Genomic DNA, 24,512 nt, shown 5'->3' with positions numbered 1-24,512 from the left:
ACTTTAGAAAATTTATGTATTTATTTGTGAATATGACAAATTAACCCAATTTATAAATTTGTCAATTTAACTTTTTTTTTTTTACATTTAATTTTGTTTTGTTCCACCCGCAACACAAGAGATACGAAAAGACTAACAAGCAACAAGGACACGTGACTAACAAATTTGAATTGTTGGGCTATCACACTGGGAAAAAATGCGAAGATTGAGTTTGTTCTAGTTAGGCCTAACGAGACCAACCCATCATAGCCCATTCCAGCACAACTCCTTGCCTCTCCCACAAGCCAGCATTCTATATTGAAGTGAACTTCCTCTACAAAAACAGCTAAAGAAATCCTCGAGGGCCTCTTCCATTCTCTTCTCCTGCTATTTACTCTCTCTCTCTCTCTCTCTCTCTCTCTCTCTCTCTCTCTCTCTTTCTTTTTCGCTCTTCATTTTCCGATGTCGGTAAGTTTTTTCTCACCTGTTTCTCTCTCTTCAAAACCCTAATTTCTGCATTTTATTACAATTTTTTCGTTTTAATTTTGTTTGGTTGGCAGATCTTCGAGTACAATGGAAGTGCCATAGTTGCTATGGTGGGAAAGAACTGCTTCGCTATAGCTAGCGATCGCCGACTTGGAGTCAACCTTCAAACAGTCGCCACTGATTTCCAGCGAATCTACAAAATCCACGATAAGGTCTTCGTCGGTCTCTCTGGCCTTGGCACTGACGCCCAAACACTGTACATCTCGCTCACCCATCAATTATTTATTCCTTAGCTTTTTTAATTTAGTTTGCAAAAAATTCAAAATTTGTGATATATGATAAAACCTACTGGTAAATTCCTTAGGTTTTTGAATTGTAGAGATTTTTGTAGACTAGGCAATGCTTTGTGATTTACCGCATCAGAGAAAAAGAAAAGGATTGATTATGAGTAAAAAAAAAATTAAGTATGCTTAATGCTTCAAATCATAGGTGTTTTTGTGATTATTGTGTAGTGATTTGGAGGATGGACTGATTTTTGGATTTCGTGGGTGTGGGTGTCATAATGTGTAGGTACCAGAGGCTTGTTTTCCGTCACAAACTGTACCAGCTGCGAGAAGAAAGGGACATGAAGCCTGAGACTTTTGCCAGCCTTGTTTCTGCTATACTATATGAGAAAAGGTTTGGATTTGGTTTTAATTAGCAAGAGTGAAGTTCTGTTGGTGTAATAACTAATAAGAGTATCTTTGGTTGCATATCAAGAACGCTTTGTGATGTTCAAGCATGCAAGTAGCATAAAGATTAATGTGATCTTCAATTTGTTTCATTCTGTAGAAATCTAAGGTTCTTTGTGGCACATTTCTTATAGAGCAGTTATATCAATTGTTGCTCTCTCAGGTTTGGTCCGTATTTCTGCCAGCCTGTCATTGCTGGATTGGGTGATGATGACAAGCCATTCATCTGCACAATGGATTTCATTGGGGCCAAGTATGTTATTTTTCTTCCATTTTTTTTTTTTTATCTTTTCAAACTTTAGAATCCCCTGTATGGTATTGTCAGCAACTTATAAGTGCTATGGTCCATAGTGAAGGTTGAAGATCATTGATCCTTTATTTGTGGATTGGCAAAACATGAAGAACTATCATGACCATTTCTTCAGTTTCTCCTGTTTATTTCAAGGAATTTTATATAATTTCTTCTTGACGTGTTGGAAGCTCTATTTGAAGATTAGAAAAATAACTGATGTTATCTTGCTTATTTGCTTGTCTCTCCAGGTTCTTGTTGAACCTATGAAATTTAGGTTATTTTTAGGACATTGGAAATAACCTGTAACTTGTCTTGAAAAGCTCGGTTAAGGATGTTATTGGACTTCTGTTTCAAAGCTGTTTATATGCCATTAATTACACCAGCCTATATTTTTGACATCTTTAGTTTGTGGTGTGTTTCCCATATAAGCAATAACCTTGTTAAATAAACCAAAGTGCAATCACCCTTAAATAAATTTATCCTCTTGATGTGGTGCTATCATTTATTTCAGTTGTAATATTTTCGTTCTTTCCCAAATGCAGGGAACTTGCAAAAGATTTTGTTGTTGCCGGCTCAGCCTCTGAGTCACTTTATGGTGCCTGTGAAGCATTGTTCAAGCCTGACATGGTTAGTTAATTTAATTCCTTGCGGTTCAAAGTTGACCTAAAGAGAATGCGGAAAGTGAATGGACATAAGTGTCATCATTCTGCTCTTTGTGCACAACAATAGCAGTGACAAATTGGTATACTTGCCGGTTAAAGATATAATCCTGTTTTAAGTAAAAACCATAATTCACCTTTTCATGTTCAATGTCTTTTTTCTTGGTCAGTGTAAACACTGAGCTGTCTCATAATTTTCAGTTTATTTTCTTTACAAGCCAATTTTGAACCATGGCATCTTGTGGTCTAAAAGAAAAGTTTACAAACATAAGGTGGATAGTTGTCATTAATTGCATTGGAAAAAGTAGATAGTACACTTTTGACTTAGGAATGGATAGGCTGCTAGTTTAATGCACAATATTGTTATGTTCCACATCAAGCTGGAACTTTGGCATAGAAGCTATTGATATAACATTTAGATCTTGTATGCGACTCCAATGGACATCTATCCCATTTTTTAAGTTCTGGAGCTGGTTACCTCAAATAAGCAAGTGGTGATGTGGTTGGGCATTGCTATTGTGATTGCTGAACGAAGCCTCTTCTTTCTGTCCAGTCATGAGAGTATTTATTAACTGTTTGTTATAATTGCTGGCCAGGAACCTGAGGAATTATTTGAAGTTGTGTCCCAAGCATTACTAGCATCAGTAGATCGGGACTGCTTGAGTGGTTGGGGAGGACACATCTATATTGTGTAAGCCTTCTATTAATTTCTGTTTCAATGCCTATTCAAATAGTTTATCAAACTGTACATCTTTGAGGTGGTGTATTGGCTATTGCTTTCTGGCATTGAGTCATTTAACCGGTACGAGTCTTAACAAATTTTATGGTTATGCTGCAGCACCCCTGATGAAATTAGAGAGAAAATCCTAAAGGGAAGGATGGATTGATGGAAGCCCTCCTACATGTCCATGATGCCACCAGTTTTTCTATCTTTCCAAACCATAGACTTGGAGTTTTAATGGAACATTCTGTTTTCTTTGTTAATGGGAGATGTTATCTTGCAGGAATGGTTAAAAAATGTAATTTGGATAAAATTTCGAAGTGCGTTAGCGAAGTTTCACCTTATTGTCTAGTTATGGCGTGTATTGGATGTGGCTTTTACTTTGAAAATTGATACCCTAATCATTGCTTGGCAAAATGGTGCACGCAGCTATCTCCATTCCCAACAATTCTTTAGTCTTCGCTAGTTAATAAAGAGAAAATTTCATCTAATAGACTAATACTAATATAAGACCTCCACCATCTCCTCCAAGCCTCAACAACACCTTCAGTCTTTCACCATCTTCCTCAGCCCCTTTGTTGGTTAGATTCTGGTGTCATTAGCCCTCACTTACAGTTCTTGGTTAGATTCTGCATATTCTATTTTTCATGACTTTGTTGGTTGTTTATCTAATTAACTCAATTTTTTCTTTTCAAGTTTTTGGTTTTAGACAAATCATGTTGTCTAAAGTGATTTTCTATGTGTGCTCTATTGTCATCATTTACTCTAATTAACTAGGACCTTTTGTGTATTCCATGTTTGCACTGCAACAACTATGTTTGAATATTTGCTTACATTTTTCTTCAAAATCTAGCATGGAATGAACCTACAGGCCTTATGTTGCATAGGAGTTTTGTGATCAGGTTTAGAAAGATGTGTTTGAGTTCTTCTATTGTGAGAATTGAGACCTAGGCTCTTTTTGTATAGCTATTTATGTTAACCTTTTAATCTTAATTTATTATTGTTGTTTCCATTTATTTGTTGGTATCAAAACTCAAATATTTTTAATGATTTATTGTTGTGTACTATTATATAATCATGGCTAGAAGAAGTTGTAGGGCAAGGCTTGTTCATGTATGATGTGATGTAGAGGTTTCAAATGCATAAAAAGAAGAGGTTGCTTTTTGATTGTGATGAATATGATGTTAAAAATTATATATATATATATATATATATATATTTATGATTCTAGTTTATTTATGGATTGGAATCAACCACCAACATTTGATGAGAAAGAAGCTTAAAATGTCATTGAGGTTGATGTTGCAAAAATCTTAGAAATATATAATTAGAGTCTAAAGGATTATATCATGAAAGTGAATAATTATTTGATACTCCAAAAGCCTTTTTTGGAGCTAACTTAGAAGATATAGAACTGATAGAGTTTTTCACCCACAAGGAAATTAATAATCCAACCTATTGTTCCTTGTTAACAATCAAGTGTTCAAAGTTGACTTTTAAAGAATTTTAAGGTGGTTTTAGTATAGTTAAAAAATGTCTTCAAAAAAGAACATTCTAGTTGTTTTTAAGGACAATATGTCATGCTGGATTTTAAATTCAATACTCAGTTAAAAGATTTTGATTTGGCACGTGATTTAAAATATTTTGATTTGGCACGTGATTTGAAGAATGAGATAAAATCATATGAAGAGCTAGAAGGAATATTTATTTTGAGGCTTGGATGAACTTCTATGCCAGATTTTGTATCAATGGTTCAACCATGTATCATCCTAGTAGTCCACAAGTGTTGACTAGCAAACCTAGCAACCAATTCTGCTAATGTAGTAGTCATAACTAGTAATGAATGGGAAAATGGTTGTTAAACAACCTTTATATATTACATTTGCACTAAGACTCTATATATTATATTTGCACTAAGAAAGAAAAATAAAGGAGCCAAGTTGTCTACTTAAAATTCTCAAATATGACCAGTTGTAAGGTCAACCTTAGTTAAACATATATAAGATCAAGGTAAGAATAATTTAAACTTGAGAGTAAGTTCTATTCAACATATAAAGACTAATGCAAGAGATTTGTTTAAACACATAGCTTACAGTAAGAAACATGATTTTCAATTTGACTTTTAGATTGAGCTAAAATTTTGCTTAAAAATTATAAAAGCTCATTTTATTATAAGGTTAAATTATAGTAGCCATATGAGGTTTGTAAGTCTCTCATATTAGGACTAAAATTTACTATATATGATTAGTTATAATTTTTTAGTTAATTTAGGATATATTTTTTTCCCATCTAGTTTAGAACTCTTTTATTATATTTAGGATTTGTTTTTTTTTGAATTAGTTAAGAAGCATAAGAGAACTATAATATTTATTTTTTTTACTATTGAGAATAAAATTCAGATTATTCTTTTTTATTACAAGAACTGAGTATGACTAAAATTTCTCGAGCTCTTTTCATATTGCTCTTCATGTTAACCTTTCGATCTTAATTTGTTATTATTGTTTTTATCTACTTCAACATTAAAATTACCTCTTTTACACTAGATGGCCTAGGATTAGTTGATGTCTTGATGGCATATTGTTGAGTTTGTTAGGAATGTTTTTCTAGTTTATTGTAATGAGTATGCAAATGTAAATAGCAATTACAAATTTTAATTGTGTTTTATGGTAATGATAACCTTAATATATATTAAAAATGTAATTATGTTGTTTTATGTTAATTGTTAGGAAAGTTTTTGTTCGCTACACCTTTTTTTTTGTCTCATCATGAAATTCCTAACGAGAATACATGATGAGATTCAACTTCAATCCTATAAATGCATAGTTTTCAGATTGTGTACCCTTTATGGAATAAATTTAATTATTAATCATGATTATAAAAATTTATAAGACTATAAAGTGTTGTCCCTTCTAACTAATAGTTTCACACCCCTTACCACTATGACTTGTTTAAAATTTACTTCCAAACACTTTGGTTAGACAATAAGTTGGAATATGATACATAATGATTTTTTATTTATGTTATCCAACTAACTGACCAAATAATTATTTCATCTATAGTGAAATTGAGATAGTTATACAAGTAACAATAACTTTTTGAAAATTATTTTATAATTAAAACTTGCTTTGCTAGTTGAAGATGCATTACTTTTTTTGAACAAAAAAAAGACATGATTATGTTTTTTTTAGTTGCTTAAATACTGAGGAATTGAAGTGAGACTTGGTGGGAAAGATTGATTTTTTCTTGTTTGATTGATGCTACCTTTATGCATTGTTCTTATTCGTATGTTTTTGCTGTTGTTGGTCTAGTTAAAGCGTTAATGTTGTATGATACATGTAAAAACCCAACTAAAATTTAGTTTGAGTGAAAATTAAATTATTATGCAACTCGAAAATAAATATGAGTTAGAATAAATCAAAGAACTTAAAAGAAATAAATGAGAGGGGTGAAATTGAAGAAAGAAAAAAGTGGTAAGACATGAATTAATTGAGAAGGAAAGCTTGGGGGAAAAATAGGAAAAACCTAAAAAAACTATGGGTCTGCGCAAATTTAGTAAATTGGGCAATATAAATGCCTAATTTTCTTCTCATGGTTGATGACATTTCCACCATGATGACATTTCCAGCAAAGAGAATGGGAGGGAAAAAATGATTTGTTCTTTCAAAATTCTTGTCAAATCCACTCAAAATTTAGAGAATTAATGTGTGCTAGATTTAAATAAGAAATTAAAAGGAAGAAATTGAGTGTTTTGGTTATTTTTTGGGATAGATTATGGGTTAGCGTTTTGGAAGAAAATAAGAAAAAAAAAGATAGAAGAGGGCCTTGTTTTTTTTTGTTTTTTCATCACATCCAACACATGTAAAATCATCCCATTAAAGTAAGAAATACCTAGATTAATTTCATTGAACCTGTGATTTTGTTCATGAATTGAAATTGTTAGATGTACGTGAGGATGACATTAAATTAAATGTATGATGAATGGTTGTAATTTTGGTTAATTTATGTTTGTATGCATGAATTAGGGTTGGATAAGGATTTAATTTCAATAATAGAAATGATAAAAATTGTAAATTGAGGATTTTGATAAAATTGATTAGGATTGTAGGGGATTATTGGTTAGATGAATGTTATTGGATGAAATTAAGAAGGAGAAAAGAATTATAATTTCCTTCATTCCCATGTTCGGCTAAAGATGTATTGAAATGAAGAGGATTATAAATTTTCTTAACTATTTATTATGGAAAAAAATATATGTTTAAACGAATTCAATTGAGTCACCCGAAAGCTAGATGATGATGATGATGATGATGATAATTATATGTTAATTATATGAAGAAACAAAAGGAGAACGTACAGGTTGTGGGTAAGAAACCAATTAGACTCGTGTAAAAATAAAAAATTGATTGGTTGGATTAAATAATGAGAAATTTATATAAAAATGTGTCAATAAAAAAGAAAGTGAAAAAATGAATAGAAGAAAAGAAATGAACGTTTTATGTAACTATAATGGGAAATTCTTGACAGGAATAAAGTGTGAATTCAAAATTTTATATAAAGAAGGTAATTGATTGGTATGATGAATGAATGACAATTGATGTAATGATTTAATTGGTACATGAAAGGTCGTGAGACCTAATCAATAACAAGGGACTAGGTCGTGGGACTTAATAGGAAATTGTAGAATTTAGATGATTTAAATTGAAGTTAAATAATTGGGTTTGCCTAGAGGCACTTTTGGTATTTTTGTAAGTTTTTTTGAAATTTTTATTAAGGATTGATGAAGATGTTAATACATTAAAGATAATCTATTCCATTAAATGATGTGGGGAATATATAAATGAGCATAAATAAATAGTTTTTAATTTATTTGTTTACCATAAAGTGTAAATTTTAATCAATCTAACATGTGCCCGCGCGTGCACGTGTTTCTAACTACCTCTCACCCTCAAGCCAGGAAGTAGTTGCATGAATAAATATCTTTTGTTAAGTAAATGATGTAATTGGAAAAACCAATATTTTATTGTAATATATTTTTGTTTTTAAGAATTATAATGTTTAAATTTTTTTCTTGTGAATGATATAGTTTTAAAAAGTTGTCCTTATTAAGTTAGTTTATAGTTTTGTTTTATACCTATTTAAACTTATTTATCCTTTTTCTTTTAAAAAAGAAAATGATGTATATATGGCATTAGCTATTTAGCTTTAAATATCCATTCTATAGAATATCATAATGTTAAATCTAAAAACAAATAGGAAGTTAATATTATGGTTGAGCTATGAAAATCCAGTATGATGGGATAACTATTGTGATTGTTGTTTGTAATGTGAGAAATTATTGAGTCGATAATTTAAAATTAAAAATACAATGAAGACTCTGCTGAAATTTCAGTTAAAAAAAACTTGGTAATTACGAATACATGGATATAAATTGTGATATTCTTCTTGGGTGATTATAATACATGACAATTTCAATTTTTTAATTAATTTGACATTTATTGAAACTTGAAATGCAAATCCATTTGATTTTCAAGACATTAAAAATCAACGTTTATTATTATCTTAAACACCGTTTAAGGCTTGTAAAAACAAATTAACATCAAAACATGTTTATTTTGATTCTTGAACTAATTTGGTTTTTCAAAATATAAAACTAAACTGAATTAAATGAAACTAATTTGACTTGGACCGATTATTCAGTTTGGTTTAAATTTTAAAAAAAAATGATTTGAATGAACTTTTTGGTATCAATTGATCCGGTTATATTTTGGATTGGATACAAGGACAAAACGGTCTTAAGAAAGTGTTTTGAAAGACGGTTACAGATGAACGTTACATGTCTCTTCGTTTACTGATGACCACTTTCATCTTGACACCATCCTTCACTCTATTTTTTTCGGATGAATATGAAATTTCGGATTTCGATGCGGCTTCATTGCTCTTCACATCGCTAAAACAAGTGAAGTCTTCGGTTCTTATGCTCTTTTTTTTGTTTTCTTTCTTATAACCTTCGTAAGTCGTGAGTTAAATTTTCTGTCACAGTCTACTACTGCCAAACGATTCAGAAGGGTAGTGGTAATTTTTCTCATGTTGTAAATTTCATCGTGGAATCGATTTCTCTGCATAATACTGTTTATCCGAAAGCAAAATCTCGGAATTAAGAGCAAAAGGAAAATTCAGGAAAACAAATTTGTAGTTTCTACTCTGAGTGTTCTTAAAATGTTGCAAGAGACTAATCCATGTTCATTACTATTGCAGGAGTGAGCAACAGAAGGAATAAGGAACTTTCGAAAGTCTGCTGTGATCATCACCTATTAGGCGTTGCTTGAATTATAGATGGGTAACATAATCATCTCCTTCCTTTCAGGTTTTACTAAAGTCATCGGCGACCTTTTTGGTTCTCCACTCGATTTTCTTGCTGGAAAGTCTTGCAGGTTCGTAAATATTACCGGCTGATCTTTAATTCTTTGCATACATCATCTGCATTTTAGAATAAACCATGGATGCACCTTTCTTTAAGTAGGATCTGTGAAATTTGTTGCTCGAACCAGGTTCATGTGGGCCTATAGATCTTGATATTATTATCGTTGTTGTTATGGATCCCTGTAAACAAATAATATGATTGGTTTGGGCCTTATAAACCTGTAAAAAAGTTTCTCAGTTTTTACGCGTCAAGAATAATGGGAATTTGGTTTCAACATCTGTATCTTGTGAATTTTTTTTCCTGATTCCGCCCTTTCAATTCTTCTATTTGTTGTTTGCGCTTTATGATGCAGTTCAGTTTGTGCGTCACCATGGGATTTTTTTTGTTACATCGAGAATTTCTGTGTTGCCAACCTACTAAAGATGGTCGCTGTACTAGCTCTGTTATACATTGGTGAGTTGGAATGTATTTAACATTGATTCAGATGACGGTTGATCTTCACAGTTTCACATTTTACTAACTTGCAGTGCTCCTATTCTTCTACCTGCTCTATAAAACGGGCATTTGCCAGTGCGTTGGCCATAGCCTCTGCAAAACGGCTTGGGCATGTTTGGTTGCTTGGTTTTCTATGTGGGGGTATTGTTGCATTTTCATGAGTGATAAGCTTATAATGCTCAAAAGGGTAAGGCATGGCCACAGAAGTGACTCATCAGAGTTTGATACAAGTGAAGAAGACTTTGATCATATACCTAGAACCATGGAAATAAGTGGCTCATCATCTCGTCGAACAAGGGATTACAGGAGAGTTCACTTAAGGAAGTCTTTGAGGCCAAGAAGTCACCGTATTCGAGTAGGTTTAGGCTCAGATTTTGATTATGGATCTGGAAGAATCCCTAATGCTAAGCACGGAAAACATTTCAGCACAATTCATAGCATTCGTGTAACTCACACGTCGCAGTTTGTGCGGAAAAGGGCAGGTTTTAGGGGAAGGGCTTATCCAAGACAAAGGCGGTGAACATCTGATATCAAGAACTAAAGGTACGGAGACATGATTGAATATACTTGTGTGAGTAGAAGCTTTTGGGTTCTTCTTCACCGCATGGTATTCATTTCCTGAAACAGCAGTGTCATACGCAGATTTTGAATGCGGGTTGTGGTAAACAGCCATTTCTATAATTTGGACACTGTTTATATAAAAGGTCAACCCTTGAATACATATTTCTCCTGAACCTTTAATTAATCAATAACTAAGAATCATAGCAAGTTTTTATGTGTGTCTAGTTCATACGAATTTATAACCCACGGATACCTACAGCTGGTTAGATTTTGGAGATTGCCTGGACAGACAGCAAGGTCTCTACAAAGCTTAACTGGTAGAACTTTCGAATAGGATATCATATTACTTATGGGAAATGGTTTTCAATTGCTTCAAGCACGTACGAAAGCTTCCTTCTCTCAAAAGAAAACACAAAAGCTGGCTGTGTAAAAATGTGAGAGGCAAGAATGGTACAAACTTTAGTGTCTGAACTTTGAACTTCTAGGAATCTGGAATTTTACATCTAACACATGAGAGTTGGTTTTCCATTTCTTTGCATGAAAGCTCCCTTTTGTCTAAAGAAACCTCCTAATTAATTCCTTCACACTATTCCTTTATGTATCTTTATCCTGATCATATATAGCAGAATCTATTTTTCTATCCTTGACTGCAACTATTTCGAGATATCAGCAGGGCTCATTCGATGGAGAACGAAGAGAGAAAACTAGCATCGAGGTGGGTCCCTTGTACCCAGCTCGAACAAGTCCATCCAGATAATGCAATAGCAATGGTTTTGCAAGAACAAGAGAGGGCTTTCACAATTCTCACAACCATCGAAAGCGACAGTAATAAGGAAGAAAGTGATGAAGCTTCAAGCATTGACAGCAATGAGGGTGGCAACGACTACGAGTTCTTCCAAAGCCTCGAATTCGAATCTGAAATGGAGTTCCAACAGGAAGGACAGGATAGTGACAGCGATGAGGATATGGAAGAGGAAGAGGATGAGGATGAGGATGAGATTGACCTGGACGAGCTATCTTACGAAGAGTTGATCGCACTGGGAGAGTTTATAGGGCAGGAGAAGAGAGGACTATCAGTAAACGAAATATCTACTTGCTTGCATCCATGGAAGTATCGATCTTTAGCAAACAAAACTGGGACTGATCGGTGTGTGATTTGTCAGATGGAATACGAAGAAGATGAATCACTGGTAGCTCTTTCTTGTGACCATCCTTATCATTCTGAATGCCTAACCAAGTGGCTTCAAATCAACAAGATTTGCCCCATTTGCAGCACCGAAGTATCATCGCCTAGAAATATTTCTAGGACTGATTAGTTATTTCCACTTGATATGCATTGTAAAGTTCTTAAGACTCGGTATTAATCTGATTGTAACATTGGTTGTTCATGAACTCGATTGAAACTGTACATCAATAAATAAAAGCATGCCAAGGGTTTCGACTAAACTTAGCCCATTCAATAAAAAAACTTGAAGAGGCCTCTGTTTTTTCTTCTCGCCATGGGACTCAAATTTGTCTCTCATAAAGGATAGGATGACAACGCGCCAATCAGAGGTCACCCATCGCTGAACTTCGCGCAAGGAGATCAAGAACATTAGATTCTGAGAGCTGTGGGGGGGAAGGGGTAACAGAGAGTGAAATACGAGTGGACATCTTCATAATTTTAAACCATGTCAGTGCTGATTGGGTTAAAGCCTAGCCCAGAGTAGTAAGCCCAATTCCGTCCCTTCTATAAGGCCCAAAACAAAACTCTAATTACCACTAAAGGATTAAATTTTCCATCGCTGCTACTTTCGGGGGCTATTATGGCTCTTCCTGCCAGAGATCTTTTTTAATGTTCAAACTCTCTGGAAGGAGGGTTGGAAAGGATAACCTCCTTGCAAACTAACAAAATCACTAAAAGAAGAAATTTTAATACTTTTTTAATTTTATTCTTCAAGATTGAATTTCTATATACTAAAGATTGAATTATATTATTTTTAAAAACATATATATTTTTACCAAGTTATCACCGTCCCTTTTTTAAAAAATAAAAATAAGAATCATACTAGAAAATTATTAATTTTTATATATAATTTAAATTATAAATTTTCTTACAAAAACATTTATTGACATATAACTAAATAAAAAAATAAATACTCTCCATGACACGAGATCAAATATCTTAATTTACATATATCTTTTAATTTTTTTATTTATTTTTTTTATTTGCATCACCTCTCTTTCTAACTCAATATAAATTTGAAATACTAGAAAACTAAATTTTTAGATGAGAAAAAAATTATTTTAATTGAGAGTTTCAATTTTTATTTTTCTAACTCTATTGACCTATAAAAAATTGAAATATTATTTTGTTTCTGAACAGCCCCTAAATTTCTAGATTGAACATGTTTTCCAGTATTCATATGAAGGCCGCCATGAGAAACACACCGCCCCTATGTGGCAGCCCGTCTTCAACATGGTCCAAAAACAAACTATTCTGGGCCTTAAACAACACTCCGATTAAAGCATGCGATGGGAGCTGTAATTTAATGGAGCATGCAGCAAATTCACTTTTGACCCATTTGTTTTTATGTTTCAAATATGATTTTGGAAATTTTTAATTTTTTTTTATTTTAAATTAATAAATTTTTAGTATTTTCATATCATTTTAATATGCTGATATCAAAAAAAAATTTAAAAAAATAAAAATATATTATTTTAATATATTTTTGAACGAAAACACTTTGAAAAATAACTTATATCTTATTCTTAAACTGAGATTTTTTGTCGACCTGAGTTTGAAAAAACAAAGGATGAAAGTGAACTCTAGGCAAGATTATAGGACTTGAGATGCAATTAACTAATTTCACAATTTTCTTCATTTAATTAATAGGAATAAATCTCTTCTTACCTCTTTCATCAAGCCAAATTATACTAAGATCCTTAATACAAGCTGATATACACTAGTCTTCTCACACAGCAGCAATATTCTTAGCTACCTAATGTATTTTTTTTTTTTTAAAAGGAGGGTGACATGCATCAAATTAGTACAACTGAAAACTATTTTTTTTTAGCATATTTGAATATTTAAATGTATGGTAGTTATTGTTTTTTAAAGTATATTTTACTTGAAATGTATAAAAATAAAGTCTTATTATTATTTTTAAAAAATAATTTTTTATATTAGACCATCAAAATAATAAAAAATATTCAAATTTTACTAAAACCTCAGTCCAAACACAACCCAAAACAAGATAAATTCAAAATTACGATGGGAATTTGGTACCATCAATAATACACCTAGGCATGTGCTATATTAAAGTTTTGATCCCAAGCTGTCTGCTATTTTCCCGAGAAAAAAATGATTTAGACCGTTGATAACATCCCAACACATCCGTAACATATAGAAATGGCATCCTATGATAGAAAGCATATGAGATAACAAAGTTTAATTAGTTAGATTTTAAATTTATTTTTTAAAAATTATCAATTTAAATATTATAAACTTTAAAATTATAATTATTAAAAATTTATTTAATCATTAACTTGCAAAAATACCTTAAACTTACATGCATATAGTACAAAAACGCAAATCATTTGATTTTGAGGATGAAACAAAATAAAAATTAAATATTTTACTAGAAAATCCTCACCTGGTCAAAAGTGATTTATTTGATAACTTGATTAATACATCAAGTTGGGGCTAAGAATTGACTGACGTTGAAAGAAATGTGGTCCATTGATTACTACTGCTGAAGGAGAAAAGTAGTCGGCTAATTAGCTAGATAACTTCAGGTTTTTCTTTTTAATTGACAGCTGGAGCTGTTTTTGAAAAATACATTTACCATTTTTTTAATTGTGTTTTGACACACTGATATATTCAGCTTTCTTAATTGGCTTCATAATTTATCTTTCAAAAATGAGAACGGCGGGGAAAAAAAAAACAATTTAGTAAAACTGTGTTGATTATAAATTATATATATAATTGAATATCATACTTAAACTAAACTATTGTAATGTACTTAAAGCACTAAAAATCTGATAAAGTTGAATATTTATTATTATTAAGGATAGATTTTTTATTTTTAAAATTTTATTGTTTATTTTTTTGGTGTACACATAATGATATTAATAAGCCTCTTATAATCTCACAAACTATACTTTTCAAGAATATATTTTCTTTAAAAGTCTACAAATCCAAAGAATAAAAAATTCAAAAACTATCAATGATGGACTATAACTTAAACTCTAGAATAGAGAGAAAAAAACAAAATAAACTGGAAAAAAAACAATTTAAAAAAAATTAGAAAGTTACAACAAGATGTCCATAGCATCTCCCTTTCAACTCTATTTATATTTATTTTTGGAACAAAAGATGTTATTGTACCAGAATTAATTCTCGTTGTATACCTTAATTACCCACCATAAAAAGAATAAAAACCTAACTGGTTTTTTACCTTACAAGACATTGTTCATTTGAAAATAAATTATTTAAGAAGAAAAAGAAGATTGTTCAGAACTTTTATTCTTTATGGATCAAAGAATTATTTTAGAATAAACTCAAACCCAAGTTCAAAATAAGTTGACAAAAAAAAACTCAAGTCAAAGCCTGGTCCTCGAGACCAAGAGCCCGAGGCTTAGGACCTGGAGCTCGAGCCGAGCGAGCAAGCAAGCATGAGTGGCTTCAGCCCAAAGGCGCTTTGCCTATGCTTATTTATGACTTTATAATTTTCCATTATATAAACAACAAGATAACTTTGTGTTTTTTTTTATGTGGGATAAAGCATTTTAGGTTTCATATAGATATATCAATCAATGATTCTTTGAGATCAATTTCTTATTTATCCATTATTTATTTGAATTATATTAATATTTTATTTTAAAGAACTTTTTTGAAGAATAATTTCCAACAAAATTTTAACCCTAAAAGAGAAAGGAACTACTTATAATCTTGCCCTCAAATGTGGTTTAACCATGGTTTTAAATAAATTTTCTAACAATCCTCACATGAATGGAAATTGTCTGACTAGTATGTAAAGAATCAAGGATTTGTAGAGAGAAAATAATTTGATGGATCATTATATTAGGATAGTTATTTTTTGGCTTTGAACTTTTCTTAGTAAAATACTATCAAATTTACTTGGCTAAATAGTAATCGCGATGTCTTGAATTATTTAGCCTTTCTATTTAAAAGACTTATCAATATTGGACAAATCACCCTTATTCCACAAAAACATCTTCAACCTTATCCCCAGTGGTATAAACCTAAGCAAAAAACATGAACATCATACTAGTGTTGTTAGGCACAACATTGATAGTTGTTTCACTTTTAGAAGCAAACTCATGCAACTCATTAAAGCTAGTTGGATAACATTTGATAATACCTCTTATGTAAACACCAATCCTTTGCCAAATCATACTACAAATAATGAAAATATAAATGTGATTATCAGTGACTCAGATGATGGCAATAAAGAAGAAACCTTGAAAGTAACAATGAGTAGATTGTTTAAGATGTTATCCATAGTAAATTATCACCATCAAAGACATAGGTCATGTTGGACCCTCAAAAATATTATAATTCCATTATGAGTCAAGGCATGACATAAATGACTACAAGAAATTTCATCATGAGGTTGAAATCATATTAATGTTGGGAAAGCTATATATAAAGTAAGGATGTTATTCATTCAATGAAAGAAAGCAAAAGTATGTAGATATCAACCAATGGACTATTTAGAGTGATTATGTTAATGTTTGCTTATCAAACCAATAATGATTATCATGTTTTACCTAATACCTATAGATACACCTTTTAAAAGGAAAAATCATTTCTTATTATGTAAACAAGTAAGGGTTTGACTATAAACAAAAGGTGCTTTATACTAAAGAAGTTTAAAAATCAAAGAATGGTAAAAAGAAAAGCAGTTAAAGAGTTGGCTAAAAAAGATGAAGTTAACAAGTATATAAACGATGAAGAGGCTAGTGAGTTTCTAAAGCTAATGAAATATAGTGACTATAGTATAGTTGATCAATTGAAGAAAACCCCAACATGAATTTCCTTATTCTAGCTTATTTATAGTTCAAAATTGCATCACAATGCATTGTAGAAGGTTTTGAATGAAGCTTATGTTCTATAAAACATTATATCTGATTCCATAGAACACGTAATAGTGAAGATCCTAGTTATAAACTACTTGTATTTTCCTTAAGAAAAGCTAGATCTAAAAAGAACATGACATAATAAATTGTTGTATGTTTTGGTGAAATGTAAAGACTGTGCAATGCTAAGTTTTTTTATATAGATAATGGTTTAACCCTCAATGTCTTAGCAAAACACATTCTAGACCATTTACTAGTTGATGCGTCATATATAAGGCCTGCAAACATGATGACAAGAGCATACAATGGTTTATTTAGATAGTATTCATATAGAGTTGATCATCTAGCCATAACTTATTCAAGTTACATTCCAAGTAATTAACATCCATCTTTTTTTATAGTATGTTGTGACGACAAACCTGGATTCATACTACAAGTGTTATAGAATAAAAATGCAAATCTTCACACCTTTAAGATTATAAATGTTGATTTTGTATTTAAGAATACATTGTTGAGAAAGTTAAAGATTTTAAGAGCTATAAAAACGGTTGTTAAGTATATGATAAAGTATGGGTTGCCACTGAGATATGACCTGAACACATGGTTACCAAAGCAAATCAACTATTTAAAGTTGAAATATACCGATCATCGATTTAGCATGGGTTTTAATTCAAGGAGAAAGGACTATATGAGAGTGGTAAAAAGAAAGTGTGAGAAGGGGATGGCCCATATTAAAAGGAGTGATCCTAATGATAAGTAGATTGATATTCCTCATATCTGCAACACCTTTCCTTGCCCGGTAGGTGAAATTTTTGAACAAGGTGTTTGTCGATATCTCATTTCATAACTTGGAAGAGAAATAGATTAAAGGTTATGTCATCTATCCCGAGTTAGGTTCAATTGGTCCTTAAATTATGGTTTTTTCACAGTTGACTGTCAATGCTCTGAAAGAGACATCATCTATTAAAGAGCTAGAAAGGAAATGTGTCGAAAGGGAGAAGCTAGACAATTAGGAAATTAAAGAAATTCAAATGTTGTTTTATAAGTAATATTTTTATTGTTATCCTGATTTTTTTAGCAATCATAGCTCAAAATGCTGAAAAAGAAATATGTATTTATGATGAGCCTTATTTGTTGTTTTCTCTTTAATTAACGAGATCATGCGATTTCAATCCAATTATGTCTTCTTTTTCTTTTCATTTCTTCATCCATTCATCATTCGCTTATTCAACACACCTTTTGCTTTAAAAATTCTAAAAGCGATCTATCTATAAATATCCAAAATCATTACAGTGAGCATATTTGGCCTAATTTAGGAGAAAATATAATTGCAATGGATAAGGAGGAATGAGAGGAGAGTGATGTTGAAGAGTTTCTAGGTTAGTAAAATCATTAAAATATATGATAAAACTACATTATAAAGAGTTGGAATTAGTGAACATGGGTACCGATGAGAATCAAAAAGAATAATTATCCAAAGTCATGTTGGGTACGATAATATTTTTGGTTTAAAGCTTCTCATAGTGCTTTTGTACTCTTTATTAAACTCTGCACATCATACAATGTATTATTCAATTCATTCAAGTTGTAGTTCTTGTACATGGAATTGTTATGATTTCGTACATTCATGACCATCTAACAATGGGATCATATTAAGTATCTGACAATTTTAGAACTTTATTTGACAAGAAGTTATCTAATTTTAAGATCATTACATAAAACAATATTTTTTTAATGTCACCTCTTAACATTCAATCCATTAATGTTTTTAAGTTTTTCATCATGCATCATAAAAGGCAATTGGTAGAATCCTTCTTACCAATGTACTACTTGTCAAAGCAAAATTAGTTTGGACAACCAAGTTTGAGTTGAAATCATGATAATTCTATATAAACAATAGACAAATAATTATAGTTAAAACTTTGGCTTTTCATATACAATTATGAAACAAATAATTTAAATATATAGATCAACCATAAAACTAATCAAATTAACAAATACAAGTTTTATAACTAAGACAAATGATTTAATCGCTTTTTAATTGTTTATTTAAAAGGTATATTTTTAGCATGCATCATTTTAATAATTTTGTTTAAAATAAATTGGATGATCATGACAAACTACATTAGAGGTTAAACTTTAGCTTATAAAACTATTTTGCAGAAAATTATATGTATAAACTAAATAAAAAAGAAGTTAAATAAAGCTTTAAGTTTTTTATGCAAAAATTTGAATAGTGATTATAATTATTTGGTTTATATTGCATGCACTTTTATAAAATAAGGTAAATAACATAAAGTTACAATAGAATTTAAAATAAAAATTAGAATAATGAGTATGCATTCTAAGCAAAAGCGTATAATTGAATATTTAAAATTATACTTGAATAATCAAATATCCTAACACTTGAATAATTAAATATCTTATCATATATATAGATAATTAGCATAATTAGCCTAATTAGACTAAAAACAATATATACGTAAGTTACTTAGAAAAAACAATGTATATGTAAGTTACTTAGGTATTGAAGAGCTTGTAACCAAATTTAAATAACAATACGCCATTGCCAAAGATCAATTATTTATTTTTAGAGTTTTATTTCTCCTCTCTTGATATAAAGAAAATGTATGCAATCAATCTTTCAGAATTTCAAAAACAACACTTTGTTTAGTTGTACTTCTAAATAAGGAAGGTAAAATGAAAACTTAAAAAAAATATTACTCAAATATCTTTTTATAATAACATAAACTAAGCTCTAGGGTAGAAGAAAAACAAAGGGAAAACAGAGTTTAATGCTAAGGAAGGTAAAATGAAAACTAAGGTGAAGAAGAGTTTGAAAATTAATATAAAACACTATATAAAACACTATTCCTTCAACCCTTTTTTGTATAGTAGATTTTTTAACAAAAAAATAATGTAGTGCAAGAATTAATTATCGTTATTTATTAGCCATAATTATTCATCCTGAAACAAAACTAACCTGATATTTTTGGCTTTAGAATCTAACATGTCGTATATTAAATAAAAAAAATTATTTAGGTTAAAAAATAAGATCGTTCAAACACTTTATTCATGAGTTGGACAAGCTAATGGACTGGTAAAAAATAATTCTTTATGAGACAAAAGATTATTTTATAACAAACCCAACTCAAGTCGAGAATAAAAATAAAACCTAAACCCATGCTAAAAACTCGAGACTTGAAATCCTGAAGCTCGGGGCTCCAGCTTGTGTTAGTGCTCGAGCTTGTGCCAAGATGAGTGAGTGCGTTCACGTGGCTTAAACCCAAAACCGCTTTGCTTAGGCTCATTCATGACTCTTCAACTTTCCACTATATAAACTTTATATACATGAGAATCTTGTGTTTTTTTTTAAATTTTGGATAAAGGGTTTTGGGTTTCACAAAAATAAGTTAAGAAGGATTATTTGATATCAATTTTTCATTCACCCACAATTTATTTTAATCATATTAATATTCTATGTTAAAGAGCTTTTGTTAAAGAATAATTTTTAATAAAATTTTAACCCTGCAATAAATTAGCCCCACTTTTAATTTGATCTTAAATATATTCATTAACCATATTTCAAAATAATTTTTTTAACATCCTACAAACTCCTTCTAACTTTAATTTAAACCCTTATTCATACTTATCAAATGTTATTTTTAAACATCAATAATACACACCTACTCTTGTAGGCAACAACATTTTTTTATATAATTTAGAAGTAAAGAAAGATCTATATTTATCGTCTAAAAACAAATATGGGAAATATAATATGTATAAATTTGATTGCGAGTAGTGTAAGAAAATAAAGATTTTTCATATTTATAAAAACAAGTATGTATTTCTTAATAAAAGAAAATAAAATCAAAATTTATAATTTATAATTGAATTTTTTTTTTTAATTTTATTTTTTAATATATGATTGATTAAGAATTGTGCTTCATAATTTTTTCAGATAAGATGTTTTGGGTTTAATGACCCGAGTCACGAGTTTGAAGAGTGAACACGGGTTGATAGGTTTTTTTAAAGAGAAAATGGGATTTATAATTTTTTTTAATTTTTTTCTATCGAGTTATTTCGATTTCATTATCTTGGTAGCGTGTTTGATGGGATATCTCAAGTTAGCTTGGCCTTGATTATCGGGATTACAAGTTTGTCATACTAACTCAAGTTGACCAGGGTCAATTTGTTTAGATACTTTTTCTTACTTCATTTCATCATGTCATGTTTAATAGGTTATGAATTGGGCTATATCTTGTTTTTTTTTGGAAAAATATTTTTTGTCAAAGTTATCATGATAATTTTATTATCATCTAATTAAAATAAAAATAACTTATTTAATCCAATCAGCTTAAATTATAATTTTTATATATAAAAAAAAAAGACACAAACACAATATTTAAACATTATTTTAAAAAAAATAATTTTCAGCACCACTGCCAAGCGTGGTCACCAAGGTCAATGTAGCTTAAAACAGATTGGAAGGTTACCAAACGAATCTTTGGGTTAGCACCCGTCTTCACAGGTAAATGTGGACCTTCATTGAATAGACTTTCATGGCTATCTCTAAAAGAAACCACTATTCACAGATCGAGTGGATAGTGAAAGACCAATATATCATTTCGTGTTGCTATGTACAAATGTTATGAAAATATCAATTTTCGATCTGCCACTAATACTCACCCGCGAAGGGTTGCTATCTTAGTGATTATTTTTTGTTCGGTTTGATTTTTATCAAAAAAATTAATCAAACTGGATTTAAAAAAAAAAAACCAAAACCAGTTCAAACCGACCTGTTTCGGTTTGGTTCGGTGATTTTAGAACAAAAACCAGTTCAAATCAGTTTTTCGGTTTGGCTCGGTTTTTCTCGGTTTGGGTTCGGTTTTTTCGGTTTCAGGCTTATAAAACCGAAACCAAACCGGTCAATTTTTTAAAAATTATAATCAGTTTTTTTTCACAGTTTGGTTTTTTCAGTTATTTTTTTTCTAGTTTTCTTGATTTAATAGATTTTTACACAAAAGAGTTACTTTATTATTACATAATACTGGATTTAAACAGTATTATCATATTAAAATCTAATTGCAAGACACTAAATAGTCCATTTAAATAATAATTTCGTATACAGTTCATAAATATATCATTAAGTAATGGAAAAATTCAAAAACCATGGGAGGAAAATTCAAGATCCTAACATTGTTAAGGATCAGTGTGAATTTCTTTGAAAGAAATCTCCCCCTCCAGTCATCTGTACTCCACAAAGACATCCTTCTTACTATCTTAGAATCTTTAAATACAAAATTAGTAATCTTCTGAAGAAAACAGAGGATAATTTGAAAAAGATTGTGCAGAGATAATTAATCGTGTGAGTTTTGATGGTGGTGAGAATTTGACAGAAAGATAGATAAAAAAACAAAAATGCAAAAACTTTCTAAAAACAAATTAGATAAAATTAAACATAAAAGGAGAAATTAGACATAACCCTTAATACAGTTATAAATGGAGCCATTTCCCTCAAGTTTCTTCAACACTAATTTATTGAACTGTTCCTCGTTCAAGCTGGAAAATCTAAAGGCTGAAAGAATGATTTGGATTTTTCTGTTTGTTTTTGTGTTTCAAAAATAATTTTAAAAAAATTTAAATTTTTTTATTTTTTTCTTTACTCAAAATTAATATTTTTTTGGTATTTTTTGATTATTTTAATGCGCTGATTTTAAAAATAATTTTTTAAAAATAAAAAAAATATTATTTTGATATATTTTAAGTGAAAAGCAACCACAACCACACTCCCAAACAGGGTAAACACAGTTAGAAATCAAAGAGTTTTGACCATAAATAACTAACATTCAATTATTTCAGTAATCCATTTCAAGCCATTTATTTTTGTATTTTAAAAATATTTTAAAAAGAAATAAATTTTTTTATATTTTTTCTTCAAATTATTCTATTTTTGGTGTTTTTAAATCGTTCTGATGTGCTGATATCAAAAATAAATTAAAAAAAACATTATTTATTTATATTTTCAATAAAAAATATTTTTAAAAGAAATCACTATCACAACACCAAATAGATTCAAATCCAACGACCAACACACACTTAGTTTACAAATCGTTTGTTTTTGTGTTTTTAAAATTTTATTTTTTCTTTACTTGAAATTTTTATTTTATTTTTAAATCATTCTAATGTGTTGATGTTAAAAATAAATTTTTAAAATAAAAAAATTATTTCTATATATTTTTAATAAAAAACAGTTCAAATACAATAATCACCGCAACATCAAAATCAAATGTATCTTGAATTCAACGGCTAACACACACTTAGTTTACGCGAGAGAAGAAAAATTGTTTGTCAACTTTATAATTATTGGAGTATTTATAATAATAATAATAAAATTCGATCCAATAAGCTAAGATAGAGCATTAATATAATGAATTAAGTTCACCAGACGAATGTGGACTGCAAACATCCCATCGTCTCAAAACTTGATTAACAAGACTCGTAGTGGGATGGCACTGACCCTTTTTTTTATTATATTTTTATGCTACACTTTGTCCAGGTTAAATGAACATTACCCTTTTTTCTTTTTTCTTTTTTCTTTTTTCTTTTTTCTGTCATGTTAAATTTGACTGTGCCCTCACATGAAAAGGGCCTTGCTCTTACTAATTGGCCAAAAAAATAAAAAATAAAAACACGTTCAAAAAAGAACTTATGCTGTCTCGCCAATTGGCCGCCTACTTGTCTCCTTCCACATAATCCATGAACCACAGTCACAGTTCTCTCAACTTTACTGTTCTCCGGTAGGGTTTATTTTGCATTATGATTTAACCGTGTATTTTTAAAAAATAAATTTTTTAATTTAAATAAATGACAAAACGACACCTTTAAAAAAAAAAAAAACTTGGTCTATTTGACATTACGATTCTACCTTTAATGTGTTACGACGTTCAAAAATATGTTATTTTATCAAAATATTTCTTTGTTTCTACGGCATTTCACCTTTTATTTGCATTTTACATTCTAATTGCCCAATTTATCTTCAGATAGGTTTGTGACTATCAAAGAGAGAAGCAGAGGAGATCGCTGGTGTGAGAAGCTACAATTTGTAGCTTTTTGTTATTTGTGGTTCAAAACTCAGGCTATTTGAAATTGTAGTAGCAGTTGTTATTTAAAATATTTTTCGTTTAGAAATATATTAAAATAATATTTTTTATTTTTAATATCAGCACATCAAAACGATCTGAAAACATTAAAAAAAATTATTTTTTGCAAAAAAACATTCAAAATTTTTAAAAACATGGTTTACATCACATTCCAAAACAGGCACTCAGTATCGACGGATGAGGAGCAAAATCATACATTTATTTTTTGCAAGAATGTTTGTTTTTGTTTTTTAAAAATATTTTTATAAATATTTAATTTTTTCTTTTTCTTTTGCTTTAAATTAACTTTTTTATACTTTCAAATTATGATAAAAATAAACTTTAAAATATATATATTATTTTAATATATTTTTAAATAAAAAGTATTTTTTAAAAAAACACCGCATGCTTAGACACCACTTCAAGTTTTCATTGTGGTTGACCAATGACCGCATATACTTTATTTAAGCAACAGTAATTATTTCGGTTGTTTTCATTTGTCATTTTCGATCCTTCTCTTTTCTATCCTAATACGACAAGATTGATTTCTTTTGATGACATACATTTTATTTTATTTTTTATGTTATGGATAAGTTAAAATAATATCTGCGGTCCATTGAGATTTCAAAGTAAATTATATTCATTTTTATTGTTAAAATTTTATTGAAAATTATTCTTCAATAAAAGTTTTTTTTAATATGAAGTATTAATATAATTAAAGAAATTACGGATGAATAAAAGATTTATTTCAAAAAACTTTTAATTAATATGTTTTTGTAATACTCGGAATTCTCTATTTCACATAGAAAAAATACAAAATTGTTTTGTAATTTATATAATAAAAGGTTGAAAAGTCATAAATGAATCTAAACAAAGTAGCTTTGAGTTTAAGACACAAATACATGCTTGGCTCGGCTTAATCATGTGCCTCGGGTCCCAAG

General features: G+C 29.9%; 2 protein-coding genes across 8 annotated transcripts; both read left to right on the top strand.

The window, feature by feature from the left end:
- The first annotated feature begins 255 nt into the window (after window positions 1–255).
- LOC7460968 (proteasome subunit beta type-3-A) lies at window positions 256–3,219 on the top strand. Of its 4 annotated transcripts, none has more exons than XM_052453357.1 (8): window positions 256–387; window positions 432–447; window positions 540–721; window positions 1,036–1,143; window positions 1,360–1,449; window positions 2,031–2,115; window positions 2,744–2,838; window positions 2,986–3,219. In XM_052453357.1, exons 2-8 carry the CDS (start codon window positions 442–444, stop codon window positions 3,032–3,034), a joined length of 615 nt encoding a protein of 204 aa, XP_052309317.1. In that variant the 5' UTR covers window positions 256–387; window positions 432–441; the 3' UTR covers window positions 3,035–3,219. The 4 variants fall into 4 exon arrangements, with proteins under 4 accessions (XP_052309317.1, XP_052309316.1, XP_052309318.1 ...); XM_052453356.1 differs by having other exon boundaries at window positions 258–387; window positions 418–447; XM_052453358.1 differs by having other exon boundaries at window positions 269–391.
- A 5,418-nt stretch (window positions 3,220–8,637) lies between these two features.
- LOC7460967 (E3 ubiquitin ligase BIG BROTHER-related) lies at window positions 8,638–11,839 on the top strand. Of its 4 annotated transcripts, XM_052452872.1 has the most exons (5): window positions 8,638–8,824; window positions 9,124–9,299; window positions 9,642–9,742; window positions 9,817–10,327; window positions 11,019–11,149. In XM_052452872.1, exons 2-4 carry the CDS (start codon window positions 9,202–9,204, stop codon window positions 10,302–10,304), a joined length of 687 nt encoding a protein of 228 aa, XP_052308832.1. In that variant the 5' UTR covers window positions 8,638–8,824; window positions 9,124–9,201; the 3' UTR covers window positions 10,305–10,327; window positions 11,019–11,149. The 4 variants fall into 4 exon arrangements, 3 of the variants coding, with proteins under 3 accessions (XP_052308832.1, XP_052308833.1, XP_024457151.2); XM_052452873.1 differs by lacking the exon at window positions 8,638–8,824 and having other exon boundaries at window positions 8,841–9,299; XR_008059215.1 differs by lacking the exons at window positions 8,638–8,824; window positions 9,817–10,327; window positions 11,019–11,149 and having other exon boundaries at window positions 9,197–9,299; window positions 9,647–9,742.
- The last annotated feature ends 12,673 nt before the right edge of the window (window positions 11,840–24,512 follow it).

Source organism: Populus trichocarpa, chromosome 5 (genome assembly GCF_000002775.5).
Source record: "Populus trichocarpa isolate Nisqually-1 chromosome 5, P.trichocarpa_v4.1, whole genome shotgun sequence".
Lineage (NCBI taxonomy): Eukaryota > Viridiplantae > Streptophyta > Magnoliopsida > Malpighiales > Salicaceae > Populus > Populus trichocarpa.
This window is presented reverse-complemented; position numbering and strand designations above follow the sequence as displayed.

What these genes read in the sequence shown, in the direction of transcription:
- LOC7460968 (XM_052453357.1), top strand. An exon ending in CATTGTTCAAGCCTGACATG is followed by an intron (nt 2,116 to 2,743) that starts GTTAGTTAATTT and finishes ATTGCTGGCCAG; the next exon opens with GAACCTGAGGAATTATTTGA. An exon ending in GGAGGACACATCTATATTGT is followed by an intron (nt 2,839 to 2,985) that starts GTAAGCCTTCTA and finishes GTTATGCTGCAG; the next exon opens with CACCCCTGATGAAATTAGAG.
- LOC7460967 (XM_052452872.1), top strand. Translation starts at nt 9,202, where the DNA reads ATGGGTAACATAATCATCTCCTTCCTTTCAGGTTTTACTAAAGTCATC. An exon ending in CTTGCTGGAAAGTCTTGCAG is followed by an intron (nt 9,300 to 9,641) that starts GTTCGTAAATAT and finishes TTTATGATGCAG; the next exon opens with TTCAGTTTGTGCGTCACCAT. An exon ending in ACTAGCTCTGTTATACATTG is followed by an intron (nt 9,743 to 9,816) that starts GTGAGTTGGAAT and finishes ACTAACTTGCAG; the next exon opens with TGCTCCTATTCTTCTACCTG.